A 26,145-nucleotide genomic window follows, 5' to 3' on the forward strand; every position below is an offset into this window, starting at 1 on the left:
GCGTTCGAGTCATTGGAGAGCAGATGCCCACTTCGGCAGACTCGGCCATTTTGGGCCTCGAGTGCAGCATAGAAGGAGTGACGTTGAGTTCTCCTTCCCACACTGTTCCTCCGCGACCCGGAGACGATTTGCTGCCCAGGGGGTCACAGCTTTGCGAGGATGAAAACCCGGTGATGTTTGTAGAAGGAGGACCTATGGGCACCTCGATCCCGGGAAAGGAAACATCTGTGTTGGATATTGCTCCACCAACCCGGGAGATCGTAGCAGTGAGTACCGGAGGAATTGTAAGACGTTCAGTGGTGTCGTTAGACACACTGGGACGCCATACAAGGTGTGAATAGTACCTTATTATTAATGAATGCCTCGATTAAAGGTGAAATACTAGAGATAAAAAAGTTTAATCAGGGTGGGAGGCAGGGCTGGTGGTTGGCAGGCGGGGATAGTGCTAGGCAGACTTATACGGTCTGTGCCAGAGCCGGTGGTGGGAGGCAGGGATAGTGCTGGGCAGACTTATATGGTCTGTGCCAGAGCTGGTGGCGGGAGGCGGGGCTGGTGGTTGGGAGGCAGGGATAGTGCTGGGCAGACTTATACGGTCTGTGCCCTGAAGAGCACAGGTACAAATCAAAGTATGGTATACACAAAAAGTAGCACATATGAGTTATCTTGTTCGGCAGACTGGATGGACCGTGCAGATCTTTTTCTGCCGTCATCTACTATGTTACTATGTATATATGTTACTATGTTGCAGCCTTGCAAATCTCCTCTATGGAGGCTGATCTCAAGTGGGCTACTGACGCAGCCTTGGCTCTGACATTGTGAGCCATGACATGACCTTCAGGAGTCAGCCCAGCCTGGGCATAAGCAAAGGAGATGCAATCTGCTATCCAATTTGAAAGTGTGCGTTTGCTGATGGCCATCCCCAACCTGTTGGGGTCAAAACAATGGAAAAGCTGGGTGGACTGTCTATGGGTAACAGTCCGTTCCAGATAGAAGGCTAAGGCTTGCTTGCAGTCTAAAGTATGTAGTACACTTTCACCAGGATGGGCGTGAGGTTTACGAAAAAATGTTGGCAGAACAATTAACAGGTTAAGATGGAACTCCGACAAGGCCTTAGGAAGAAACTTGGGGTGCATGTGGAGGACTACTCTGTGATGGAACTTGGTGGGTGAGATTCTAGGGTTTGGAGCTCACTGACTCTTTTTGCTGAAGTGACCGCCACCAGAAACACAACATTCCCGGTCAAAAAATTCAGATGGCAGGTATCCAGAGGCTCAAAAGAAGCTTTCATCAGCTCGGTGAGTACTATGTTGAGATCCCATGACACAACTGGAGGTTTGGTAGGGGGCTTTGTCAACAACAAACCTCTCATGAAGCGAATAACTAAGGGCCGCACAGAGATGGACTCATTCCCAACACACAGATAATGAGCATCAATTGCACTAAGATGAACCCTTAGAGAGTTGGTTTTCAAGCCAGACTCAGAGAGGTGCAGGAGGTATTCAGTTAGTTTTGTGTAGGGCAAAAGAAGGGATCTAAGACCTTGACCTCACACCAGACGGCAAACCTTCTCCATTTAAAAGAATAACACCTCTGGAATCCTTTCTGGAAACCAGTAAGATAGGGTGACACCCTCAGGCAATCCAAGGGATTCGAGTTTATGAGGGCCAGCGATTGGAGGTTGGGATGCACAAGGGATCCCTCGTTCAGCGTGATGAGGTTTGGAAAACAGTCCAATCTCCACAAATCTTCTGAAGATAACTCCACGGCCAAGAAGTGATCAGAATCGTGGTGCCCCGATCTTGTCCGAGTTTCACTGAGGTCTTCTCTATGAGAGGTATGGGAGGATACGCATACAGAAGTCCTCTCCCCCAATGCAGGAAAAAGGCATCTGATGGTAGTATGCTGTGTGACCCAAGCCTGGAGCAAAACTTAGGGACTTTGTGAGTGGTGAATAGATCCACCGAGGGGATGCCCCACTCTCAGAAGATCTTCCTCACTATGCCCTTGTTGAGAGACCACTCATGCGGCTGTAATATCCTGCTCAGTTTGTCTGCCAGGCTGTTGTTCTTGCTGGGAAAGTATACGGCATGGAGGCTCATTCTGTGAAGGAGAGCCCACTGTCACATACCCACTGCAGCAGGTATGTGAAAATGGGTAGGACACAAGGGGTAGGAGCCCGTACCCCCCGCTTGTTGACATAGAACATCGCAACCTGGTTGTCTATCTGAATTTGGATAATTTGGTTTTGGAGTCAATCTTTGAAAGCCTTTAGAGTGTTCCAAATGACCAGTAGCTCGAGGAGATTGATTTGAAGATGAGCCTCCTGAGCAGACCACTGACCTTGAGTGTGAAGCTGATCTACATGAGCTCCCCAATCCAGGTTGGATGCATCCATTGTCAACACCTTTTGATGTGGTGGAATTTGGAATGGGGAGTCCCACAGTCAAACTGGGCCAAAATGTCCACCAGAAGGGTGTGGGCCTACTCTGATGGGATGTGAATGGCATCCATTAGGTTCCGTGTGGCTTGAGACCACTGGGAAGCTAAGGTCCACTGGGCCACTCCAAAATGGAGCCATGCCATGGGAATGACATGTACTGTGGAGGCCATGTGGCCCATCAGTCTCAACATCTGCCAAGCTGAAACATGCTGGCTGCTGCGGACCTGCGAGGCAAATGTTATTAAGGTATCTGCTCTCGCTAGAGGAAGGAAGGTCCGAGCCTGTGCCATGTCTAGCAGAGCTCCTATGTACTCCAATTGTCGGACTGGATGAAGATGGGACTTGGGATAATGTATAACAAACTCCAGTAGCTCTAGCACTTGAATAGTCATCTGCACTGACTCATTTTCCCCCTCCTGAGTTGAGCTCTTGATCAGCCAATCGTCCAGGTAAGCTCCCACTCTGCATACATATGCTGTGACTACCGCCAGGCACTTGGTGAACAGTATGGGGGCAGACTTTAGGTCAAATGGCAGAACACAATACTCAAAATCTGAGATACCTCCTGTGACTGGGAAGTATTAGAATGTGGGTATCGGCATCCTTTAAGTCCACAGAGCATAGCCAATCATTTTCCTGAATGAGAGGAAGTAGGGTACCCAGGGAAATCATTCTGAACTTCTCTTTTACAAGATATTTGTTCAGGGCCCTTAGGTCTAGGATGGGCCAGAATATCCCCGTTTTCTTGGTCACAAGGAAGTACTTGGAACAGAACCCTCGCCCTTCTTCCCCTGGTAGCATGGGTTCCACCGCTCGGGCCAGTAGAAGGGCAGAGATTTCCTCCATAAGTACTTGCTTGTGCTAAGAGCTGATGTAAGTTGCTCTTGATGGGTAATTTGGAGGTCGATGATGCCAATTCAGGGCATACTCACAATGGACTATTTGAAGAACCCACTGATCAGAGGTTATAAGGGGGCATCTGTGTTGGTAAAAAGTTAGCCTCCCTCCGACTAGTAGACCATCTGGTACGGATACCCTTTGGGCGGCTATGCTCTGCTGAAGCCAGTCAAAATCCACGCACTGCTTTGACTGGGGAGCCGACTAGGATGTCTGAGGGTGGGGCTGGCAAGGCTGAGGGCTGGTACCTACGCCTTTGTGAGTAGTAGGACTGTCCAGTCGAAACTCTTGTGGAAGAAGATGCAGATAGAGCTGCCAAGAGACAGTGTGGATCATGTCCATATGTTTCTTAATGAGGTCAGCAACCTCTTCCACTGTTTCCTCAAATAAGTTGTCCCCTTGGCACGGCACGTTCACTAACCTCTCTTGAACAGCTTGTTCTAGGTCAGAGACACGCAGCCATGAGAGTCTGCGCATACCCACACCCATACCAGAAAGTCTGGACACAACATCAAAGGAGTCATAAGTGCCCCTGGCCAAATAATGCCTACACTCTATCTGTTTCTTGGCCAACTGGTGAAGCTTGGCGGCCTGCTCTGCAGGGAGAGAATCTGCTAAACTGAGTGTACTAATAATCAAAGACGCCAACTAAAGGCTTGTGTAGAGCTGGTAGGACTGGATGCAGGCAACGAGCATCAAGGCCTGAAGTTTTCCTCCCAAATTAGTCTGGGGGGCACGGAGGCATGAGACTGAGAGTTCTTGGCTCGTTTGAGAGCAGATTCAACTACCAAAGAGTGGTGAGGCAGCTGAACCCTCTCAAGTACGGGAGCCTTCTGGATATAGTACTGCGTATCCTACTTGCACAGAGAGGGGAGATTCCCAATTCTTCACCAGTGCATCGGTACAGTGACTCCTTCCTTAGGAGGAGACATAGCCCAATTTAGATAACATCTCTGCCTTGGGCACCTCCTCCATCTCTAACTTAAATGGGATGGTGCAGCCATCTACCGTACAAAACCAGTGAAAGGGAGCACCTCTGGAGGAGATTTTTGTTTCTCTTGAAGAGGTGAGGTATCAGATGGTATTCCATATGACTCCTCCTCCAAGAGGTAATGTGGATTTGCATCTGATTCCCATGAGCATTCACAGTCAGATTCCTCTTCCTCTTGAGGATGAGGAGACTGGGTCTGCACTGGCCTCGATCTAGTGGAGTGGCATCCGTGCTCCAAGGAGCATCGAGGTGCAGCCCTTCCCTCAGACTCCGGGGAAGCTTCCTCCCCTGTCAGAGGGGTACTGCCTGCTCAAGCCTCGGCTCCAGTACCCTGCGAGGTACCGGTGTCGATGATCTGTGCGCTGGCATAGGTGGAGCCTCAGAAACTGCCTGGGGCTGCTCTGCTGAGGGCACAAGCACACTTGATGTCAAAGTGGGAATGCAACTGCATCAGCATTTCTGTAACTGCTCTTCAAGGGTGGGCAAAAACAAAGGCATGGCAGCCAGAGCAGAGGCAGTCTGCAAAGTCATCAGTGTCAAACCAGTGGTGGGGAACCTGGCCACTTGAAGACTGGCACCAATTGTACAGAGGGGGAGTGCTTCTCTTGATGCTGGTGCTTCTCAGGTATCGGAGTGTCCGATGCCCCAGTGCTCCTGGCTCTATAAGTCTAAGAGGACCAATGCCTATGCTTCTTGGGCTTCCTTTGTTGCAGAGTTGATCCCCCGGTCCTGAAGCTGAATCCGAGCATTGGAGTGTTGGGTTCAATGCTGACTGGTCCCGGGGCCTAACAGTGCCTGCTGTTGAGGCAGGTTGAGATCCACTCAGTGCCGGTGCACTCCCACTGTTTACCGGTGTCGATGCAGCCATAGAAGTTGACGCTGCCAGTGCCAAAGATGATGGTCTGGCCTTCGAAGCGACAAAATGTTGCTCCTGTTGAGTCAGTCGCACTTTCTGTATTCTAACTTGCATATTAAGACAAAGATCACAAAGAGAGGGATCATAATCTGGCCCAATGCACCAGTTGTGCGAGTACATAAGTGAAATAACGCAGCGACATTTGGTGCACTGCTTGAAGCCACTGGGGGGTCTTCGGAGACATCAATAAAAGAATCACAGCTAAATCAAACGCCTCAATTTTGAACAAAAAGGGGAAGCGTTCAAATTGAGGATGGCGCTGCAGCTAAATCAAATTCTTCAATCTTGAACAAAAAGAGGCAGTGTTCAAATTGAGGATGGGGCTGTGGGCCAACAGCGCATCCACCCGCGAAAAATAAAGGAAACAAAAAAAATGCTGAAAAATTAAGGAACTACAAGGAAAAAAAAAGCAATATAAATATAAAAAAAGAATCATCCGCGCAGGAAGTCACTTGTGAAAGCGAAAAAAATACATAATGAGAGGCCACGCAAATACATCCTCTCAGATCCGTGGAAAAAAAGAGACTGAGGGACTAGTGTTTGACCACTGGACAGGAAGGCAGCAACGCACATGTGGTAGGATGCTGCTAGAACTTTCTATAGTACTAGCTATTCAGCGCCTGCACCAGGGCTCTGTCGGATGACGTCACCCACATGTGGAAATAACGTGGCCTGCTTGTTCTCAGAGAAATTATTAGCGCCTATTTTTACACTGTAGAGGGTAATTTTATAATACTTGAATATGTCACCTTTCCAAAATAGACATAACAGGGCACCCAGGCCGTGAAGGCACATATGGTCATTATAAAACTGACACCCTGAAAGATCCAGCACAAAGTTACACCTGCTCTGAAGCAGGAGTAAACTGTGTGTATGCACATAAAATGAAGATACATACCTGTAGCAGGTATTCTCCGAGGACAGCAGGCTGATTGTTCTCACTATTGGGTCGTCGTCCGTGACGGCCCAGGAGACCGGCAAAATTTCTATAGCAAAACAAAGAACTCTCCAGAACGCTCCGTTGAACAGGCAGAACACACCGTGCATGCGTGAATGGCTTCCCGCCCGTGACGCGAGCATGCCCTCCTCAGTTTAATAAAAAGCAAAACAGAGAACTGGAACAACTCCAAAGGGGAGGAGGGTGGGTTTGTGAGAACAATCAGCCTGCTGTCCTCGGAGAATACCTGCTACAGGTATGTATCTTCACTTTCTCTGAGGACAAGCAGGCTGCTTGATCTCACGATTGGGGTATCCCTAGCAGCCAGGCTCACTCAAAACAATGAACACTGGTCAATTGGGCCTCACAACGGCGAGTACATAACAGAGATCGATCTAAAAAGAAACACAACTAAGTGAGAGTGCAGCCTGAAACAGAACAGAAATGGGCCTAGGAGGGTGGAGTTGGATTCTAAACCCCGAACAGATTCTGCAGCACCGACTGCCCAAACCGACTGTTGTGTCGGGTATCCTGCTGAAGGCAGCAGTGAGATGTGAATGTGTGGACTGATGACCATGTTGCAGCCATGCAAATCTCTTCAATGGAGGCTGACTTTAAGTGAGCCACCGACGCAGCCATGGCTCTGACATTATGAGCCGTGACATGGCCCTCTAGAGTCAGCCCAGTTTGAGCGTAAGTAAAGGATATGCAATCCGCTAGCCAATTAGAGATTGTGCTTTTTCCAATGGCGACTTACCTCCAGTTGGGATCAAAAGAAACTAACAACTGGGCAGACTATCTGTAGGGCTTTGTTTGCTCCATGTAAAAGGCCAATGCTCTCTTACAGTCCAAGGTGTGCAACTTGTCTTCACCAGGGCGGGTATGAGGAAGAGGAAAGAATGTTGGCAAGACAATTGACTGGTTCAGATGGAACTCCGACACCACCTTCGGCAAGAACTTAGGGTGAGTGCGGAGGACTACTCTGTTATGATGAAACTTAATATAAGGAGCATGCACTACCAGGGCTTGGAGCTCACTGACTCTACAAGCTGAAGTAACAGCCACCAAGAAAATGACCTTCCAGGTCAAGTACTTCAGATGACAGAAATTCAATGGCTCAAAAGGAGCTTTCATCAGCTGGGTGAGAACAACGTTGAGATCCCATTACACTGGTGGAGGTTTGATAGGGGGTTTTGACAAAAGCAAACCTCTCATGAAGCGAACAACTAAAGGCTGTCCAGAGATAGGCTTACCCTCTACACGTTGATGATAAGCATTAATTGCACTAAGGTAAACTCTTACGGAGTTGGTCTTGAGACCAGACTCTGATAAGTGTAGAAGGTATTCAAGCAGGGTCCGTGTAGGACAAGAAAAAGGATCTAGGGCCTTGCTTTCACACCAGACGGCAAACCTCCTCCATTTGAAAGAATAACACTTTTTCATGGAATCTTTCCTGGAAGCAAGCAAGACTCGGGAGACACCCTCTGAAAGACCCAAGGAGGCAACTTCTAAGCTCTCAACATCCAGGCCGTGAGAGCCAGAGACCGGAGGTTGGGATGTAGAATTGACCCCTCGTTCTGAGTGATGAGGGTTGGGAAACACCCCAATCTCCACGGTTCTTTGGAGGATAACTCCAGAAGAAGAGGAAACCAGATCTGAAGAGGTCAGAAGGGCGCAATCAGAATCAGTATTCCTTGGTCTTGCTTGAGTTTCAGCAAAGTCTTCCCTACTAGAGGTATGGGAAGATACACATACAGAAAACCTGTCCCCCAATGCAGGAGAAAAGCATCTGATGCTAGTCTGTTGTGGGCCTGAAGTCTGGAACAGAATTGAGGGACTTTGTGATTGAGCTGAGTGGCAAAAAGATCCACAGAGGGGGTGCCCCATGCTCAGAAGAACTTGTGGACAACGCTCATGTTGAGCGACCATTCGTGAGGTTCCATGATCCTGCTCAACCTGTCGGCCAGACTGCTGTTTACGCCAGCCAGATACGTGGCTTGGAGAAACATGCCGTGATGGCATGCCCAAAGCCACATCCGAATGGCTTCCTGACACAGAGGGCGCGATCTGGTGTCCCCCTGCTTGTTGGTGTACTACATAGCAATCTGACTGTCTGTCTGAATCAGAATGATTTGGTTTGACAGTCGATCTCTGAAAGCCTTGAGAGCGTTCCAGATCACTCGTAATTCCAGGAGGTTGATGTGAAGACCCTTTTCCTGAAAGGACCAAGCTCCTTGAGTGTGGAGACCATCTACATGAGCTCCCCACCCTAGGAGGGATGCATCTGTTGTCATCACTATTTGTGGCTGAGGAATTTGGAATGGACGTCCCAATGTGAAATTGGATCGAATGGTCCACCACTGAAGGGAACAGCAAAAGTCGGTGGAGAGATGGATCATATCGTCTAGATCCCCTGTAGCCTGGCACCACTGGGAAGCTAGGGTCCATGGGAGTTACATGAACTGTGGAGGCCATGTGTCCTAACAGTCTCAACATCTGCCGAGCTGTGATCTGTTGAGACGCTCAAGCCATGGACATGAGGGCCAGGAGATTGTCTGCCCTTGCCTGGGGAAGATAAGCGCGAGACGTCCGTGTGCCCAACAGAGCTCCAATGAACTCCAATTTTTGAATCAGGACAAGATGGGACTTGGGATAATTGATTACGAACCCCAGTAGTTCTAGCACTTGAATAGTCATCAGCATGGACTGTAGAGCGCCTGCCTCCAAGGTGCTCTTCACTAGCCAATCATCGAGATAAGGGAACACATGCAATCCCAGGCTGTGTAGAGATGCTGCAACAACTGCCAGGCAATTTGTGAAAACCCTGGGCGCAGACGCGAGGCCAAAGGGCAGTACACAGTACTGAAAGTGCCGAGTTCCCAACCGAAACTGAAGATACTTCCTGTGAGCTGGGAGTATCGAGATGTGAGTATAGGCATCCTTAAGTCCAGAGAGCATAGCCAATTGTTTTCTCGAATCATGGGAAGAAGGGTGCCCAGGGAAACCATCCTGAACTTTTCTCGGACTAGAAATTTGTTCAGGGCCCTTGGGTCTAGGATGGGACGCATCCCCCCTGTTTTTCTTTTGTACAAGGAAGTATCTGGAATAGAATCCCAGCCCTTCTTCCCCTGGTGGAACGGGTTTGACCGCATTGGCCTTTAGAAGGGCGGAGAGTTCCTCTGCAAGTACCTGCTTGTGCTGGGAGCTGTAAGAATGAGTTCCTGGGGGGCAATTCGGAGGTTTGGATTCCAGATTGAGGGTGTATCCTGACCGAACTATTTGAAGAACCCACTGATCGGAGGTTAAGAGAGGCCACCTTTGGTGAAAAAATATCAACCTCCCTCCGACCGGTAAGTTGTCCGGCACAGATACTTTTCTGAGGCTATGCTGCACTGGAGCCAGTCAAAAGCCCGTCCCTTGCTTTTGCTGGGGAGCCGCAGGGGCCTTAGTCGCACGCCGTTGACGGGAACGAGTGTGCTGGGACTGAGCCTGGACAGGCTGCCAAGAAGCAGGAATGTACCTAAGCCTATTGCAGGAATAGGGAGCAGTCCTCTTCCCTCCAAAAAACCTCCTAGATGAGGAGGTGGTAGCAGAAGACACCCGGCGGGAGAGAGAATCCATAGCATCATGGTGCTTCTTGATCGGATCGACCATGTCCTCTACTTTTTCGCCAAAAAGGTTATCCCCCCAGCAAGGAACATCCGTCATTCGCTGCTGGGTCTTATAATCCAAGTCAGAGACACGCAGCCATGAGAGTCTGCGCATCACTATACCTTGAGCAGCTACTCAGGGTGCCACATCAAAAGTGTCATAAGTACCCCTGGCCAGGAATTTACGACACGCCTTCTGCTGCCTGACCACCTGGTGAAAAGGTTCGGCGAGCTCCAGAGGAAGTGTTTCAACCACACTAGACAGTTGCCTCACCGAGTTCTGCAAGTGGATACTCGTGTAGAGCTGGTAAGTTTGAATCTTAGATGCGAGCTGTCACGATTGTGACTATTTTCCATGTCGGTGCTCACTTTGCCCCCTGGTGGCCGGACCCTGTGGGTGCTATGGACAGTCTTGTTCCTGCTTCTCAAGCATGTTCCAGAAGTCATTCCAGTCCGTTCCGGATCTTCCAGCCTTCCAGAATTGCTTGGGATTTTTGGTACTATGCCTCACCCTTACTGATGATCTCAGCTGTGAGATTGCCTTTATTAACCAGCTGGGAACTTTCTAGTTTGTCTTTGCAACGCCAAAGGTCCCCAGGTTAGTCTGTGTGCTTGTGAGCACTTCTGCCTAGATCCTTGTTGCCTTGTTCTAGTCTGTGTGTCTGTGGGCACTTCTGTGTCTTGTATTCTTTATTGTGGTGCCTGTGTGCACTTCTGCCTTTAGCCTTAGTTCTGCTGTTTATTTTTGTGAACATTTATATCCCACAAATTCCCACTATGGCAGGCTCTATGTGGCTTACAACATTTTAGGAAAAGAACATCATAGTAATTCTAGTTTAAAACAGAAAATAAGGTACATGAAGGGGAGGGAGGGAAACAACAGGAGAAACGAATGAGGGATGGCAAGAAGTCAAGCTGCAGAGGAGCAAGATCTATCACATAGATCAGTCTTTAGGGATTTCTTGAAGAGATTGTGATCGGCAGTCTCTTTCAATGTTGATGGCAGAGCATTCCAGTGACGGGGACACACAAAGCAAAAAGAGGAGGCGAAGAGTAGTTTGTATCTTAGGTTCCTGCAGTTAGGATAGTGGAGATTGAGGTAGGTGCGGGACGGCTTCTTGGAATTTCTGGGAGGGAGGTCAATCAGGCTGAACATATAAGCTGGAGCGTCCCCGTATGCTTTGTGTCCTGCCTAGTCTGCCTTGCTAGTTCTAGTCCCTTCTACCTGAGCTTCAGCCATTGCTCTGTTGTTTGTCTGTGTTTGTCAGCTTTGTATCCTGCCTAGCCTGCCTTGTTTGTTCTTTTCCCCTCTGACCTTCAGTCCCTGTTCAGTCAAGCTTGTTTCAGTATCCTATACCCTGTGTGAGAATCCTGAGTCCTGAATCCTGTTTTAGTCAAGCTTGTTTTGTATCCAGTGTCTGGTGTGAGAGTCCCGCTGTGGTCTGGTCTGGTCCAGCATTTCTTGTCTACCAGCTCCGTCCTGTAAGTCCTGCAGGCTGCCCGCACCTAGGGGCTCAACCTCTGGGGAATCCTGTTATTCCAGTCTAGTCTGTTCCAGTATTTGTGTCCAGCCAAGCCAAATCCATTCTAGATTCCAGCTCCATCCTTGCTCGTTTGTCCAGTCCTGGTTGGGGGATTTTGCCTGCTGCTGCCGCTCCTCGACAGTAGCCCAAGGGCTCACGTTGTTCCAGTGTCCGAGAGCCTGAGACCGTGACACAAGCATAGTGGCCTGATATGTTTTCCTCCCAAAATAAGCCAAGGTCCTAGACTCTCTGCCTGGGGGCATCGAGGCATAGTCCCTAGTACTCTTGGCTCTTCTGAGAGCAGAATCCATCACCATGGAATCGTGAGGCAGTTGAGACTTCACAATTACAGGCTCTCCATGGACTCTGTATTGGGACTCAGCTTTCTTGCGGACCACTGGATTAGAAAGAGGGAACAACCAGTTTCGCATAAGAACTTCCCTGAGTGTGTTATGCAAGGGAGCCATTGCAACCTCTGTAGGTGGAGAAGGATAACCCAAGACCTCGAGCATCTCGGCCCTCGGCTCATCCACAACCTCCATAGGGAAGGGAATGTCCTTAGACATTTCCTGAACAAAGGTGGAAAAAGAAAGACTCTCAGGTGGAGACAACCTTCTTTCAATTGGCGGAGTAGGATCAGAGGGAACCCCATAAGACTCTTTTTCAGAAATGTATCTGGGATCTTCCTCTTCCTCCCACGAGCGCTCATCATTGGTATCGGGACAAAAGCTCTCTAAGAGCAGCCTGAACCCGAGCCTGTCTTGACGTTGAGAAGTCAACCTGTGCCTGGACTGTGGTGAAGCTTCCTCCTCCGACGTCGAGGGAGAATCGATCCAGGTGGCGGCCGACACCGATGCCGCAAGCAGCACTGAGGACGGGGACCTCACCACAGGTGAAGGCCCAAATGCCACCTCCACAGTCGGTACAGAAGGCGCAAGCACCCCTGGCACCGAAGTAGATTGGCGCAGCAATCCCTCCAGAAGCTCTGGAAGAAGGGCCCTGATATGCTCATCCAGAGCTTCCATCAGAAAAGGCTGAGGGGTTGGTACAGGAGCCGGTGGCAGAATCTGAGGGGGCTCGAGAGCTGGTACCAGGCTGCCAGAAGCCTGATGCATCGGCATCTTCTGTATAGAGCGTGAGCGGTCCTCCCGGCGCCGATGCTTCTCGGGTGCCAAATCCCTTGGCTTCCCGGAGCTCTCGGTACCGCGCATGGAATGAGAACGATGACGGTGCTTCTTAGCCTTCGCTCGACACCCATCATCGAGACTCCTTGGTACCGAAAAGGAGGATGTGGAATCCTCATGCCTCCTCGGGGCCGGGTCCGACGAAGGTCGGTCCCGGGGGACCTGCATAGCAGTAGGCCTCGAGACAGGTGGAGACCCACTCGATGCCTCGCTGCTCCCAGCGCGATGTGGTTGTTCGGCAGCCATTACTTGCGCTCTTGAAGTCGATGCTTCCCTCGACGCTGATGCCGCCGACCTCGGTACCGATGTCGATGCTGACGTCGAAGGACCAGACCGATCAGCAAAAAGTTTTTCCCGTTGAGCATCCCGAGACACTTGAGTCCGTTTCTTCATTAAAGGACACAGCTTACAAGCAGCTGGAAGATGATCGGGCCCAAGGCACTGGAGACACCACGAGTGGGGGTCGGTACCCGAGATGGTCCAGTTGCAGCGAGTACAACACTTGAAGCCTCTGGGTGTCCTCGATGACATGGACGATAAAACGGCGGCTGCGAAATTAAGATTTTATGATGCCAATAAAAAGGCACAAAAAGGAATAAAAACCTGACCGAAAAGCCTAAAAGCCGGCTGCAGCGAAAAAAGAAGAAAACTTAAACAGAATGAGAAAAAACTAAAGAAATAAAGGGTAGACTAAAGTTCTACTACTTTTTTTTTTTTTTTTTTAATTTTTGTGAAAACAAAACAAGAAGGAAGAAGCAGGACGCAAAAAGTCTCCTGGGCTTAAAAGGAACACAGCAGAAACACCGTGTCGCCTCAGACGCGGATGAGAAAAAACTGAGGAGGGCACGCTCGTGTCACGGGCGGAAAGCTGTTCGCGCATGCGCAGTGTGTTCTGCCCATGCGACGGAGCATTCTGGAGAGTTCTTTGTTTTGCTATACAAATTTTGCCGGTCTCCTGGGCCGTCGCAGACGACGGCCCAATCATGAGAACAAGCAGCCTGCTTGTCCTCGGAGAACAACCCAAAGCGATGCTTATGCATATATTTTATCATGTATATACCTCTGCATCTGTTATGCCCTTTCTCTGCCATATAGGCTTAACTTACTTATAATATTACTCAAAGTGTGTTACATATTTAATTTGGAATCCTCTATAAATCCATACTCAAGGTTTAATCTCTCATTGGAAGAGGAATTCTATCTAGATTGCCTACATATGATGCTTCTGTGTTTGATGAGTTTTATAAAAATGTAGATCATTCCCTAATTTCTTCAAAATAGATATTCAGTTGATTCATAGAATCTCTTCTACTGTCTGCATACATTTATAAGTGCAGATCTGAGGGAGACTGGGTATGACTGCAAGGGGAAAGAGAAGAGTCTACAAAATCCTGAGTGGAGTAGAATAGGTAAAAGTGAACCGATTTTTCACTCTTTCAAAAAGTACAAAGACTAGGGGACACTCAATGAAATTACACAGCAATACTTTAAAAACAGTCAGGAAGAAATATTTTTTCACTCAAAGAATAGTTAAGCTCTGGAACTCATTGATGGATGTGGTAACAGCGGTTAGCATATCTAGGTTTAAAAAAGGTTTGGACAAGTTCCTGGAGGAAAAGTCCATAGTCTGTTATTGAGATGGATATAGGGGAAGCCACTGCTTGCCCCAGGACTGGTAGCATAGAATGTTGCTACTAATTGGGTTTCTGCCCGGTACTTGTTACCTGGATTGGCCACTATTGGAAGCAGGATACTGAGCCAGATGAACCATTGGTCTGATCCAGAGTGCAAGGGGAATTGGGAAGGGGAATGGCTGGAAAAGGATAGGGGTGTTGGAAAAGAAGGAATGACTAGAAATGGGTGGGGGGAGTAAGTGAGGGCCAAGGAGGGTGATTATGATGGAGAGGAGGATAAAAGTTGCTAAGAAGAGATTGGGGGAAGTGGGAAGGGGGAGCAATAGCCAACATGTAATTGTAAGATAGAACATGAACCACCCATATCTCCCCTCCCACTCATATACACACATAAACCTTTCTCATTCACCTATACTTATGAAGCACTCACACAAGCACCAAAAACACAAGCACCTCTCCCACACAAAACCAGTCACATGCATCCTCACCTACTCACCTATCACTTGCCACCACGTTAATACCCATGCAATCCCGCATCCCACCCACCCAGTGAAGCACAGCAATATGCAATTCTTATGGTGTACTCATTACAACTTAACTCTCTTGTTACACAACTATATTAACTTTTGTTACCATAATTGTAATAATACTCTGTTCTTCTTATTCCGTTAATGGCGATTGCCATTGCGGCATAATGTAAGCCACATTGAGCCTGCAAAGAGGTGGGAAAACGTGGGATACAAATGCAGCAAATAAATAAATTAATTAATTAAAATGTGCTCCATAATAAGTAGCAATGGAAATGTGTACAATGGAATATCATGGCATGGAAATTATAGACCGGTGAGTCTGATGTCGGTGCCGGGGAAAATGGTAGAGGCTATTATCAAAAACAAAATTACAGGGGGTCACGTGATGACGTGGAGCTGAGCGGAAGCCTCTGACACCGGCTCCGACTTGAGCGCGCAAAAATCTGCAAAATTACCTGCGATCTCCCCCCAAGGTGATCCCCTGCTCTGCACTATCGGACGGCGGAAGGCGAGGGCTACAAAAGTGAACTCCAGCGGAGATTTTTGCCGCATGCGAAGAAGGGTATGCCCGCTAAGACTCCGCGGGGAAAGCAGAGCACCAGCACGACGCAGGCTAAGATGGCGGCGGCTCCTGAGACGGTGATGGCGGGAACGATGCCAGCAGAGGTGGTTCGGGACCTGACGCAGCAGATCTCCGCGATGCTGGAAGAAAAACTATCGAAATTGCAGACCTCGGTAGACCAGATACGGGAGACACTGGAACGCCAAAGCGCCCGCTTGCAACTTGTGGAGGAAAGAGTGTCGAGTTGTGAAGATGCAGCTGTAGGGACGAACGAGCGCATGACAGCGCTGGAGAGGAAGTGTGAGCAGCTGACACAGAAGGCAGATGATCTTGAAAACCGCAGCAGGCGGAATAACCTTCGGATAGTGGGCATCCCAGAAGCAGTAAAAGCGATGGAGCTTCGAAAATTTGTGGAACAATGGCTGCCTAAAGAACTGGGCCTGGACAGCAGCAAGTATCCTTTGCAGGTGTACACAGAGTAGGAGTGGTACGAGCGAATGAAAGCAGGCCAAGGCAAGTACTGGCAAAACTGTTAAATTACATGGATAAGGAATCACTGCTGCAGGCGTACAGAAGTAATCCAGGCCTTGCCTATGAGGGAGAGAAAATAATGCTTTTTCAGGACTATTCGGCCATAGTTTCGGATCAACGGAAAGCCATGGGCCGTCAATGTAAAAGGCTATATGACAAAGGAGTACGTTTTGCCTTACTATACCCCGTGAAGGTGCAAGTACTGCATGAGAATAAAACTTTATTTTTCAATGAAGCAGCAGATCTAGAAAAGTTTGTGTCAACACTACCTTGAGAGAATGCAGCAGCCGAAAAGTCAGGTGATGGATGAATCTGAAAAAAAATGGCGGAGCTAGATGGGACAGAGTTACTTCTATGGAATTTTTTGGTAGCAGACATGGCAAGATCAGAGATGAATCTAAGAATGACGATTGCAAGTACCATCATACTCAAGGATATCAGCAGACATGCAGTTTACCGGTTCATCAGGTCAACATGCATGCGGAGAACCGAGAGAAGACTCTGGGCTATGAACTATTCAATTTCAATTACAACAGGTTAAAATGTTGGAGTCTCACTTGAGCTCCTGGTTGAAAAATTCTTATTTTTAGGAGTACAAGTGCTCAATTACTAGATTATAATGTTCAGATATATGTTGCATTGAGCAGAGTGAAATTTTGGGGTAACACCAGGAGGGGGGAGGGTAGGGGAAGAGAGGGCGGAGTTCGGGAGAGTTGGTGGTGTAAAAGGGGAGTGTGAGTGTTGAGCACGTGTGCACAAGGGGTATGTGTGCTCAGAGGGATAGAAATAAAGGGGCAGTGCAAGGGAAAGGAGGAATGGGCGGGGGGGGGGAGGGGGGGGAGTATAGAGAAGACGAGGGGTGGGAGGGAGGGAGTGAGAGGTTCCTACAAATACCTACGTGGAGTGTGTACAGACGAGGGGAGAGACCAGAGGGCAAGAGGAGAGGAGAGTTTGAGAAGCAACAGAACTTGGGGCAGTGTATTTTAGCTCTGAGGGCTCAGCTGGGAAGCCTTCAGATAGTACAGGGAACTATTGCACAGGTTGACAGGAGACATTTTGTTATGAATGGCTTGCCTTAAGATTGTGTCGCTGAATGTGGACGGAGTGCACTCACCGGTAAAGAGAACTAAAATTTTGCAGGCTCTTAAGCGCCAGAAAGCTGATGTGGCCATGATTCAGGAAACCCACATAAGTAAGCTAGAACACCTTAAGTTAAAGAAGGATTGGGTGGGAGATATATTCTTCGCATCATATAATGGAAGGCAGCGGGGGGTTGCCATACTGTTCCGGAAAAATGTGGCCTTTGACTTACATAATATGTACCAGGACCCAGATGGGCGTTATTTGATAGTGACAGGTGACTTGCAAGGGAAAAGGGTGGGATTATGCAATGTCTATGCACCCAATGTTTATAGCCACAAATTCTTCACTTTATTGAAAGCCAAGCTGTTAGCATTAGATGACTATCAACTTATAGTTGAGGGGGACTTTAACATCACTAGCGACCCCTCAATAGATTGCAAGCCACCACGGAGAGCAGGGAAAGACCATGAGGACAAGGGTGTGAACTTGCTGATGAGGGATTTAGATTTGGTGGACATATGGAGGCAACAACATATAACAGACACTGATTACACTTTTTTTTCTCATCCTCATGGGGTCCATTCTCGCCTTGACTGTCTGCTTATATCATACTCACTCAGTGTTATAACAAATCGATTGGGAATTGTAGAGCCAGCTGTGTCAGACCATGCACTTGTGTGGGCAGAGTTGTCCTGGGGTAGAAGGGAAGGACCGGCCCGATGGCAGATGAATCCGGCGTTATATAGGAGCAGGGACTTCTGCTCCTATCTAAGGAAGTGCTGGTTGGATTACATAGTGGAGAATGATGCACGGGAGGTGAGCCCCAGAATCTTTTGGGAGGCTGCAAAGGCAGTGCTAAGAGGGAAAATTATTACTTACGTTACTTCCAAAAATAAAAAGCGGGGGGAAAAAATAAAAGATCTAACTATGAAATTGCGAGAGGCGCGTAGAGCACTTATGGGTCTCCCCTCTGAAGGCAATAGAAAGACATACATGGAGTGTAGGAAAGAAATACAGAATGTGCTGGACGAGGAAGCAATTTACAATGTTAAATTGTATAAATATAAACTACACCAATGGGGCAACAAAACGGGCAAAATGTTAGCATCTCTCGTGAATCAGAGGACATCGAGGAAATTTATCAGAAAAATTAGAAACAAGCAAGGGAGGGTATGTGCGCAGTTAACTGACATTCAAGAGGAGTTTCTACGCTTTTTCTCGTCCCTATATAAGGAGGGCTCCTTTTTAGAGGATAAATGCAGGGAATTTCTTGAAGGGGTGGGTTTGGCCACTATCTCGGTAGAACAGCGGCAGATGTTAAATGCGCCGATACAGGGGGAGGAGGTTCAGAATGTCATCAAGCGTTTAACCTTAGCAAAAGCACCGGGCCCCGATGGGCTGGGAGTGGAATACTATAAAATCTTACAAGATATAATTATAGCTCCCTTTGTCGCTATGTGTGAGGACACCAGAGAAGCGGGCACTATGGGACCGGTGTTAAATCACGCACATATAGTGGTGCTCCCAAAGCCTGGGAAAGACGGGGAGTTGGTGGGCTCATACAGGCCAATCTCTCTGCTGAACCAAGATGTAAAGATATTGGCAGCAGTGCTGGCGGATCGTTTGGGAAGGGTGGTGCCTTGCCTGGTGCATGCGGACCAGGTAGGATTTGTTAAGGGCAGGTACCCGTCGGCCAACATCTTAAAAGTATGCAGAGTGCTTTTGGAGGGGAAGGGGAGAACTGGGGATGCCATTCTAGCTAGCCTGGATGCCGAAAAAGCCTTTGATAAAGTGATCTGGAAGTATATGTTTTGGATATTGAGGCGCTTCGGCATCCAGGGGGAATTTTTGAGTTGGATTCAGGCATTGTATAGTTCCCCGACGGCTCAAATATTTGTGAACGACTCCCTGACGGATACATTCACCCTGGGAAGGGGGACCAGGCAGGGGTGCCCGCTGTCGCCCTTATTGTTTATTTTGACACTGGAACCACTAGCAGCCAAAATAAGACAGGAGCCAAATTTGAAAGGGTTAAGAGTGGGAGGAGAGGAACATAAAATTAATCTGTTCGCAGACGACATGTTGTTGCTGATAGATGATGCGACTGAAACTCTGCCCCTGGTGATGCACACTATTCGAGAATTTGGGGAATTCTCGGGCCTCAGCATAAATTTTGAGAAATCAGAGGCGCTATCTGTCACTGCATCATGTCAATGTAGAGAATCGCCGACTTTCCCTCTACGCTGGGCACCGGGAGGCATTAAATACCTTGGGGTACACCTTAGTGCAGATCAGGTCTGGGTATATAAAAGAAACGTAATTGACCGTATAGAGGAGGTAAAAAAATTATGTAACCAATGGAAAGACCTACCATTAAACTTCATGGGCAGGATTGCATTAGTGAAAATGGTACTACTACCTAAGCTCATATATCCGCTACAAATGCTCCCGCTGTGGGTGAGAAAGGAGGAGGAAAAAAGGTATAGAAGCATTATAGACACTTTTATCTGGCATTCAAAGTGCCCCAGGATTGCATTTACTAAATTGATTCATGGGAAGGCACAAGGAGGCCTCAGACTCCCAGACCTGAGGAGATATAACGTGGCGGCACTGATGCGGTGGATACACGAGCTGATCTCAGGGGAAGGACATTATGCCCTCCAGGGTTTTTGGGAGAGCTGGTGCAGTCCAAATGATCCTTTTACGGTGTTAGAATCCTGGGTAGTACAGGGAGCTAGAAAGATAGTGGGGAACCCATTTGTGGCTGCACTACAGCGGGCTTGGAGGTGGTGGAGAGGACATGGAGAAGCGGGTAAGGGGGTTAGCCCATTCATGCCATTAGTAGGGAACATGGCCTTCCCGGCAGGGCAGGGCGTGTCAGTATTTGGGAGCTGGCGGGAAAAGGGATGTTGGTTCATAGGTCAATTTAGGAAACAGGGGGACGACGTCTTTCCAACCTTTGATATGGTAAAGCAGGAACTGCAGATAGCTGGCTCTCAATTCTTTGCTTACTTACAGGCCTGAGACTATGTTCTGAGTGAAGAGCGCAGGACCCGGGCTATAGCTCATTTCACAAAATTGGACCTCCTGTTTATGCAGACTAATCCAATAAGCAATAGACTGACCAGGTGGCACCAAGCGATTAGAGATTACAAAACAGTACCACATATGACACAATTGGCAGAGAAGTGGAGTAGGGACATGGTCGAAGAAGTTACGGTGGAACGCCTAGGGGTAATATTCAGAAACCTGAGTAAGATAACCCCGAATGCAGCATTGCAAGACATCCAGTATAGGATTCTCTACAGGGTGCATATTACAAAAGCAAGAGGGAAAGCTTTGGGGATGTGGGAGGATGACGCATGTAATAAATGTAAGGGGAGTGTGGGCTCATTCCTACATTCTTTTATGGAATGTCCATCATTGCATGCTCTCTGGGCGAATGCGTTGCAGCTGCTGGAAGAAATTCTGCAACGCACAGTGGAGTGGCAATACTCCGTTACTCTGATGGGATGTGGGGAGGCACTTAAAGGACAGGGACTGGGCGCGGCCCAGATCCGTTTTGTATTGCTGGCATTGATAATTTTGAAGAAGTGCATATTGCGGGAGTGGGTCAATGAGACACCCCCAGAGGTGGAATCATGGAAAACTTGTATGATAGAAATGGGCAGCTGGGTTAACATGACATAAATTTGCTGTTGCATTGAGACTCCGTCAATACCGAGATCTTTGGTGTAGAGCTCAGACACTGCTTTCGCAACAGCACTCCAATTCCGAGTAGTAAAGAATGTGTACAGTTGGGGAAACTCTCTACTCAAGGGGGGGGGGGGGGGTCATAAATAAACTGTTATGGAGTCCAATCAGATCAAAGGCTAAGCTGTGTTGTATCATGAACAATTTTATACAGCAACTGTTATACTATGTTTATGCTCTAAGATGTATTAAGACTGACTTCATACACCAATAAAAATATTAAAAAAAAAAACAAAAACAAAATTTCAGAGCACATCCAAGGACATGGATTACTGAGATCAAGTCAGCATGGCTTTTGTGTGGGGAAATCTTGCCTCACCAATTTACTTAAATTCTTTGAAGGAGTAAACAAACATGTGGACAAAGGGGAGCTGGTTGATATTGAGTATCTGGATTTTCAAAAGGTGTTTGACAAGGTACCTCATGAAAGGCTACAGAGGAAATTGGAGGGTCATGGGATAGGAGGAAATGTCCTATTGTGGATTAAAAACTGGTTGAAGGATAGGAAACAGAGAGTGGGGTTAAATGGGCAGTATTCACAATGGAGCAGGGTAGTTAGTGGGGTTCCTCAGGGGTCTGTGCTAGGACCACTGCTTTTTAATAGATTTATAAATGATTTAGAGATGGGAGTAACTAGCGAGGTAATTAAATTTGCTGATGACACAAAGTTATTCAAAGTCGTTAACTCGCGACAGGATTGTGAAAAATTACAGAAGGACCTTACGAGACTGGGAGGCTAAATGGCAGATGACATTTAATGTGAGCAAATGCAAGGTGATGCATGTGGGAAAAAAGAACCCGAATTATAGCTACGTCATGCAAGGTTCCACGTTAGGAGTTACGGACCAAGAAAGGGATCTGGGTGTCGTCGTCGATAATACACTAAAACCTTCTGCTCAGTGTGCTGCTGCGGCTCGGAAAGCGAATAGAATGTTGGGTATTATTAGGAAAGGTATAGAAAACAGGTGTGAGGATGTTATAATGCCATTGTATCGCTCCATGGTGCGACCGCACCTTGAGTACTGTGCTCAATTCTGGTTGCCCCATCTCAAGAAAGATATAGTAGAATTGGAAAAGGTGCAACGAAGGGGATGGGACGACTTCCCTATGAAGAAAGACTAAGGAGGCTAGGGCTTTTCAGCTTGGAGAAGAGACGGCTGAGGGGAGACATGATAGAGGTATATAAAATAATGAGTGGAGTGGAACAGGTGGATGTGAAGCATCTGTTCACGCTTTCCAAAAATACTAGGACTAGGGGGCATGCGATGAAACTACAGTGTAGTAAATTTAAATAAAATAGGAGAACATTTTTCTTCACCCAACGCATAATTAAACTCTGGAATTCGTTGCCGAAAAATGTGGTGAAGGCGGTTAGCTTAGCAGAGTTTAAAAAGGGGTTAGACGGTTTCCTAAAGGGCAAGTCCATAAACCACTACTAAATGGACTTGAGAAAAATCCACAATTCCAGGAATAACATGTATAGAATGTTTGTACGTTTGGGAAGCTTGCCAGGTGCCCTTGGCCTGGATTGGCCGCTGTCGTGGACAGGATGCTGGGCTCGATGGACTCTTGGTCTTTTCCCAGTGTGGCATTACTTATGTACTTATGAAACTATTATGGGACCCCCATATTTTTCCATTTGTTTTAGTTAACCCAAGATTCCAACAGCCTTAAAGGATATATATATATTTTCTGTACAAAGTTTTGGTTCACACTACTTACCCTGCTCCAAATTTGCCAAAGTCTTTCTTTGATTGGAAAGTATATGCAGTTAGACCAAGGAACACAGCAGTGGTGAGAATAAATGCTTGAAGAACAATAGACACGTCATAGAAAGTAACTGGATGGGAGGAATTAAATAAAAGAGCATATTAAGCAGAATACATATTACAGGTGCAGGATTTTATAGAAATATGCAAAATAACTACTTTTAAGTTCAATCTGGCAAAAAAAATCAAATAGTGTTAATAACTGATGTACTGTCTAATATGGTGGCAGTAGTTAGCAATTATGTACTGAAGTTTAGGCATCCTGGTCAAACTGTGGGTTTCAGTGAATCATAAGTGAACAGAAGCTGACAACCTCTACATGGAACAAAGTTAAAAACAATAAAAAAAGGCAAATAAAAAACAAACAGGAAGGAAAACACAGCTGTGCTATCAATTGTTCCATCAACTGGGCTGTGCTGTTTTCATCAGGGAGGCTCCTTTATCATCTGCCTTCCAGTTGTCTGCATCTGGACTGTTGCTAGCTCTGCCCCCCGGGTGACATCACTTGAGGGTGCAAGCTGAAGAAGGGCAGGCAAGCGTTGGATGGAAGGTCTGTGCCCCAGCGCTGCTTTGTTCCATCAACTGGGCTGTGCTGTTTCCATCTGCAAGGCTCCTTTACCATCTGCCTTCCAACTGTCTGCCACCGGACTATTGCTAGCTATGCCCCCTCAGGTGACATCACTCGAGGGAGCGAGCTGAAGAAGAGTAGGCAAGTGGCGGAGGCGAGCCGTGCTGGAGCGTGAGCGCCTCCTTTGTCGAGCTGATAAAGGAGTGTGATTAAGGAGTTCTTTTGAGTGCTCCTTAGTGTGGATGTGAGTGGTCGGGGACTTTGTTTTAGTGATCATGTGTTTTAGTCATATCCTAGTAATAATAGGACATTGTAGGTATGGAGATTTAATATCATCTATGAAACAGATGCGTTCTTTCAGAATTATAAAAGATGTCCCTATACAATCTACTGTTCCTAGAGCAGCCAGTTCTACTTTTAATTTTTTGTTGGTTAATGCTAAGTTTTATAAGGAATAAAGTATTGGTTATTTATGGTTTGTTAATACACACTACTCCTGATGTTATGTGTATTATTGAAACATGGTTAATGCCAGATTTGGTTATTTTGAATCAATTATGTCCATCATTATATCTAGTGTTTTCTCAATCAAGACCAGGTAAAAACAAATGGTGGAGTACTTATTATATTTCGTGATAGTTTTTCTTTTGTGAAAAAAGATTTACCAAAAATTGTAGGTCTTGATTTTTTATTATTAACTTTAATTAATATTTTATTGTGCTACTGTGCTCCTAGAACTTTGCATTCTGATTACTCACCATTTATTGAATTATTAGCATATTTGAATTTACATACAGACAAGACTTTTATTTTGGGTGATTTTAATGTACAGGTTGATAATGTTTTACAAGATGATGTAGTATTGTCCTATCAATTTCTTAGATTCTTTAGGCTGGTCTCAATGCTTTAAGGAGAAAACTCATTCTGGGGGTCATTCGCTTGATCTTGTTTTTTTTTTTTTAGATCATTATTTTCCTTTTGGTTCATTTATTTTTACAGAACATGAGTTTGTACCTTAGTCTGATCATGCTCTCATTCATGTTAGTATTTGTCTAGAGCAACCTTTTATGCCTAAAGACTGGAATGTTAAGTTACCTGTTAGAAGTTTTTATTAATTACTTGAATTAAAAAAAGCTCAAGCTAATTTTGTAGAAATTTCTTGTTCAAATTATGTACCTTGTAAAAAATGTAAAAAAATATAAACTTACAATATAAATCGATGGAGAGAAACAGTCAAAAATCAACTGACAATTCAACTGAACGTATTTAGGGTTCATAATTTAAGAGTGCAAGAGGTGACGCCTCACGAAGCCCCCGGCTACACAATTGAAAGCTCGCAGGGGCTGGGCTGCTTCATCATCGGTAGTCACCTCAACAAACTTTTCTTTTACTATTTTTCTTTTACTTGGAAATCGATTAAAAGATAACACTTAGCTTAAATTCAACTGAGCTCCCAAGACGCTGAAAAAGACCATGACCAACGGTGGCCAGCGTTTCGTTGCCTGCCTCAGGGTCACATGGTCTGCGTCAATCTGTAAAGGAGAAAAAATAGTCAAAGCACCCAACCAAACAGTACGGTACTTATTCGATCTTATAACAATTCTTTTAAGAACCTTAACTCTAAGAAACTTTAGCTTCAGCGGGCCAGTAAAAGAAAAAATGGCCTCTGCAACTTAAATGCTAGATGACGTCAGACGCCAGAGTATGACCTGACCAATCAGCTTGCAGACAATCTAAACATCAACTGAACACAACTCGTAATCACTTTTATTAAAGGGTCCCATCCCCTATATCTAAAAGAAATGGCCCCATTCAATTTTACCGTTGAGACCCACTGGAACCAGTGAGTTCAAACGGTGTATCCACTTCTGTTCACATTGGAATAGAATTCGTTTTCTGTTAACTCTAATTCTTAGCCAAAATACTCAAAGAACAAGTGCATAAAACTCTACAAAGTCCACCAGGACGCCCGATAGTTTCGGGAAGAGGATCCTTACTTGAACCCCTTTCCATTTACATCGACACTTTTTTGCGTCCATTGGTTCCTCTGGGGAGATCGTATATCAGAGATTCCACACATTTCATGTCTATTTTAAATACATGGGATACTTCATTGGACAATTTTTTGTTGGTAACCATAGATGTGGTTGCATTATATACTTCCATTCCTCAGGATGAGGCTCTGGAAGTAATTGAAGTCTCATTGCTTGAAAGACATGGAGCAGCGCTTACTTCATGTATTCTAAAACTAGCGTCTTTGGCTTTGAAGAAAAACTATTTTCAATTTGATCACAAGATTTTTCAACAGATCTCGGGGGTAGCCATGGGAGCTACCCTAGCGCCCTCGGTAGCCAATCTCTTCATGTCACTTTTTGAGGAGAAGTTTGTTTACACCTGTCCTCATTGGCACCACATTAAATTGTGGTGCAGATTTATAGATGATATATTCTTTGTTTGGGAGGCCGATTTTCAGGCTTTGGAGCAGTTTTTGAAATTTTTGAACCAATGCCATCCCACTATCAAATTTACGAGTCATCATGAAGTTCAAGAGATCAGTTACCTGGATGTTCAGGTTAAGAAGGGGGCATCTTCTTTTGAGACTACAGTATATCGGAAAGAGACGGATGTCAACAGTCTTTTGCAGTATGGGAGTTGTCACCCTAGATGTTTAAAGAACAGTTTACCTTTTTCTCAGATGCTGCGATATCGTAGGTTGTGTTCTGAGTTGGCAGATTTTCGTGAGCAGGCAAGAACTTTAAGTAAACGATTGTATGATAGGGGATACCCCAAGAAGATTGTTAAACATGCATACCGTAGGGCCAAATATAATCATCGTGAGCTACTATTACAACCAAAAGGTGACATTGGAACATCTCATGAAGAGGATGACTCGATTACCTGTGTTCTACGGTACAGTAATGATGCCTTTAAGATAGCCAAAATACTCAAAGAACATTGGAGTATATTACAGACTTTACCAACATTTAAAAATCAGAAGATACGTTTTGCATATAGTAGATCTCAGAACTTAAAAGAACTTTTATGTCCTTCCCTGCTGCCTATGCAGAGGCTTCAAACTCCTACTTTTGGAGGACATAAAAGCTGTGGGGGCTGTTGCATGTGTGGCATTATGTTAGAAATAGAGGTGTTTACACACCCGGTCACTTTACGCGAGTT

The 26,145-nt window shown here is 46.5% G+C and overlaps 1 protein-coding gene across 1 annotated transcript in view; it reads right to left on the reverse strand.

The window, feature by feature from the left end:
- TMBIM4 (transmembrane BAX inhibitor motif containing 4) overlaps window positions 1–26,145 on the reverse strand; it is a 201,079-nt gene that overhangs the window by 56,073 nt on the left and 118,861 nt on the right. Inside the window, exon 5 of the mRNA XM_030215778.1 lies at window positions 22,354–22,471. Coding sequence (XP_030071638.1) covers window positions 22,354–22,471 — 118 coding nt within the window. The remainder of the gene's footprint in view (window positions 1–22,353; window positions 22,472–26,145) is intronic.

Source organism: Microcaecilia unicolor, chromosome 10 (genome assembly GCF_901765095.1).
Source record: "Microcaecilia unicolor chromosome 10, aMicUni1.1, whole genome shotgun sequence".
Taxonomy (NCBI): domain Eukaryota; kingdom Metazoa; phylum Chordata; class Amphibia; order Gymnophiona; family Siphonopidae; genus Microcaecilia; species Microcaecilia unicolor.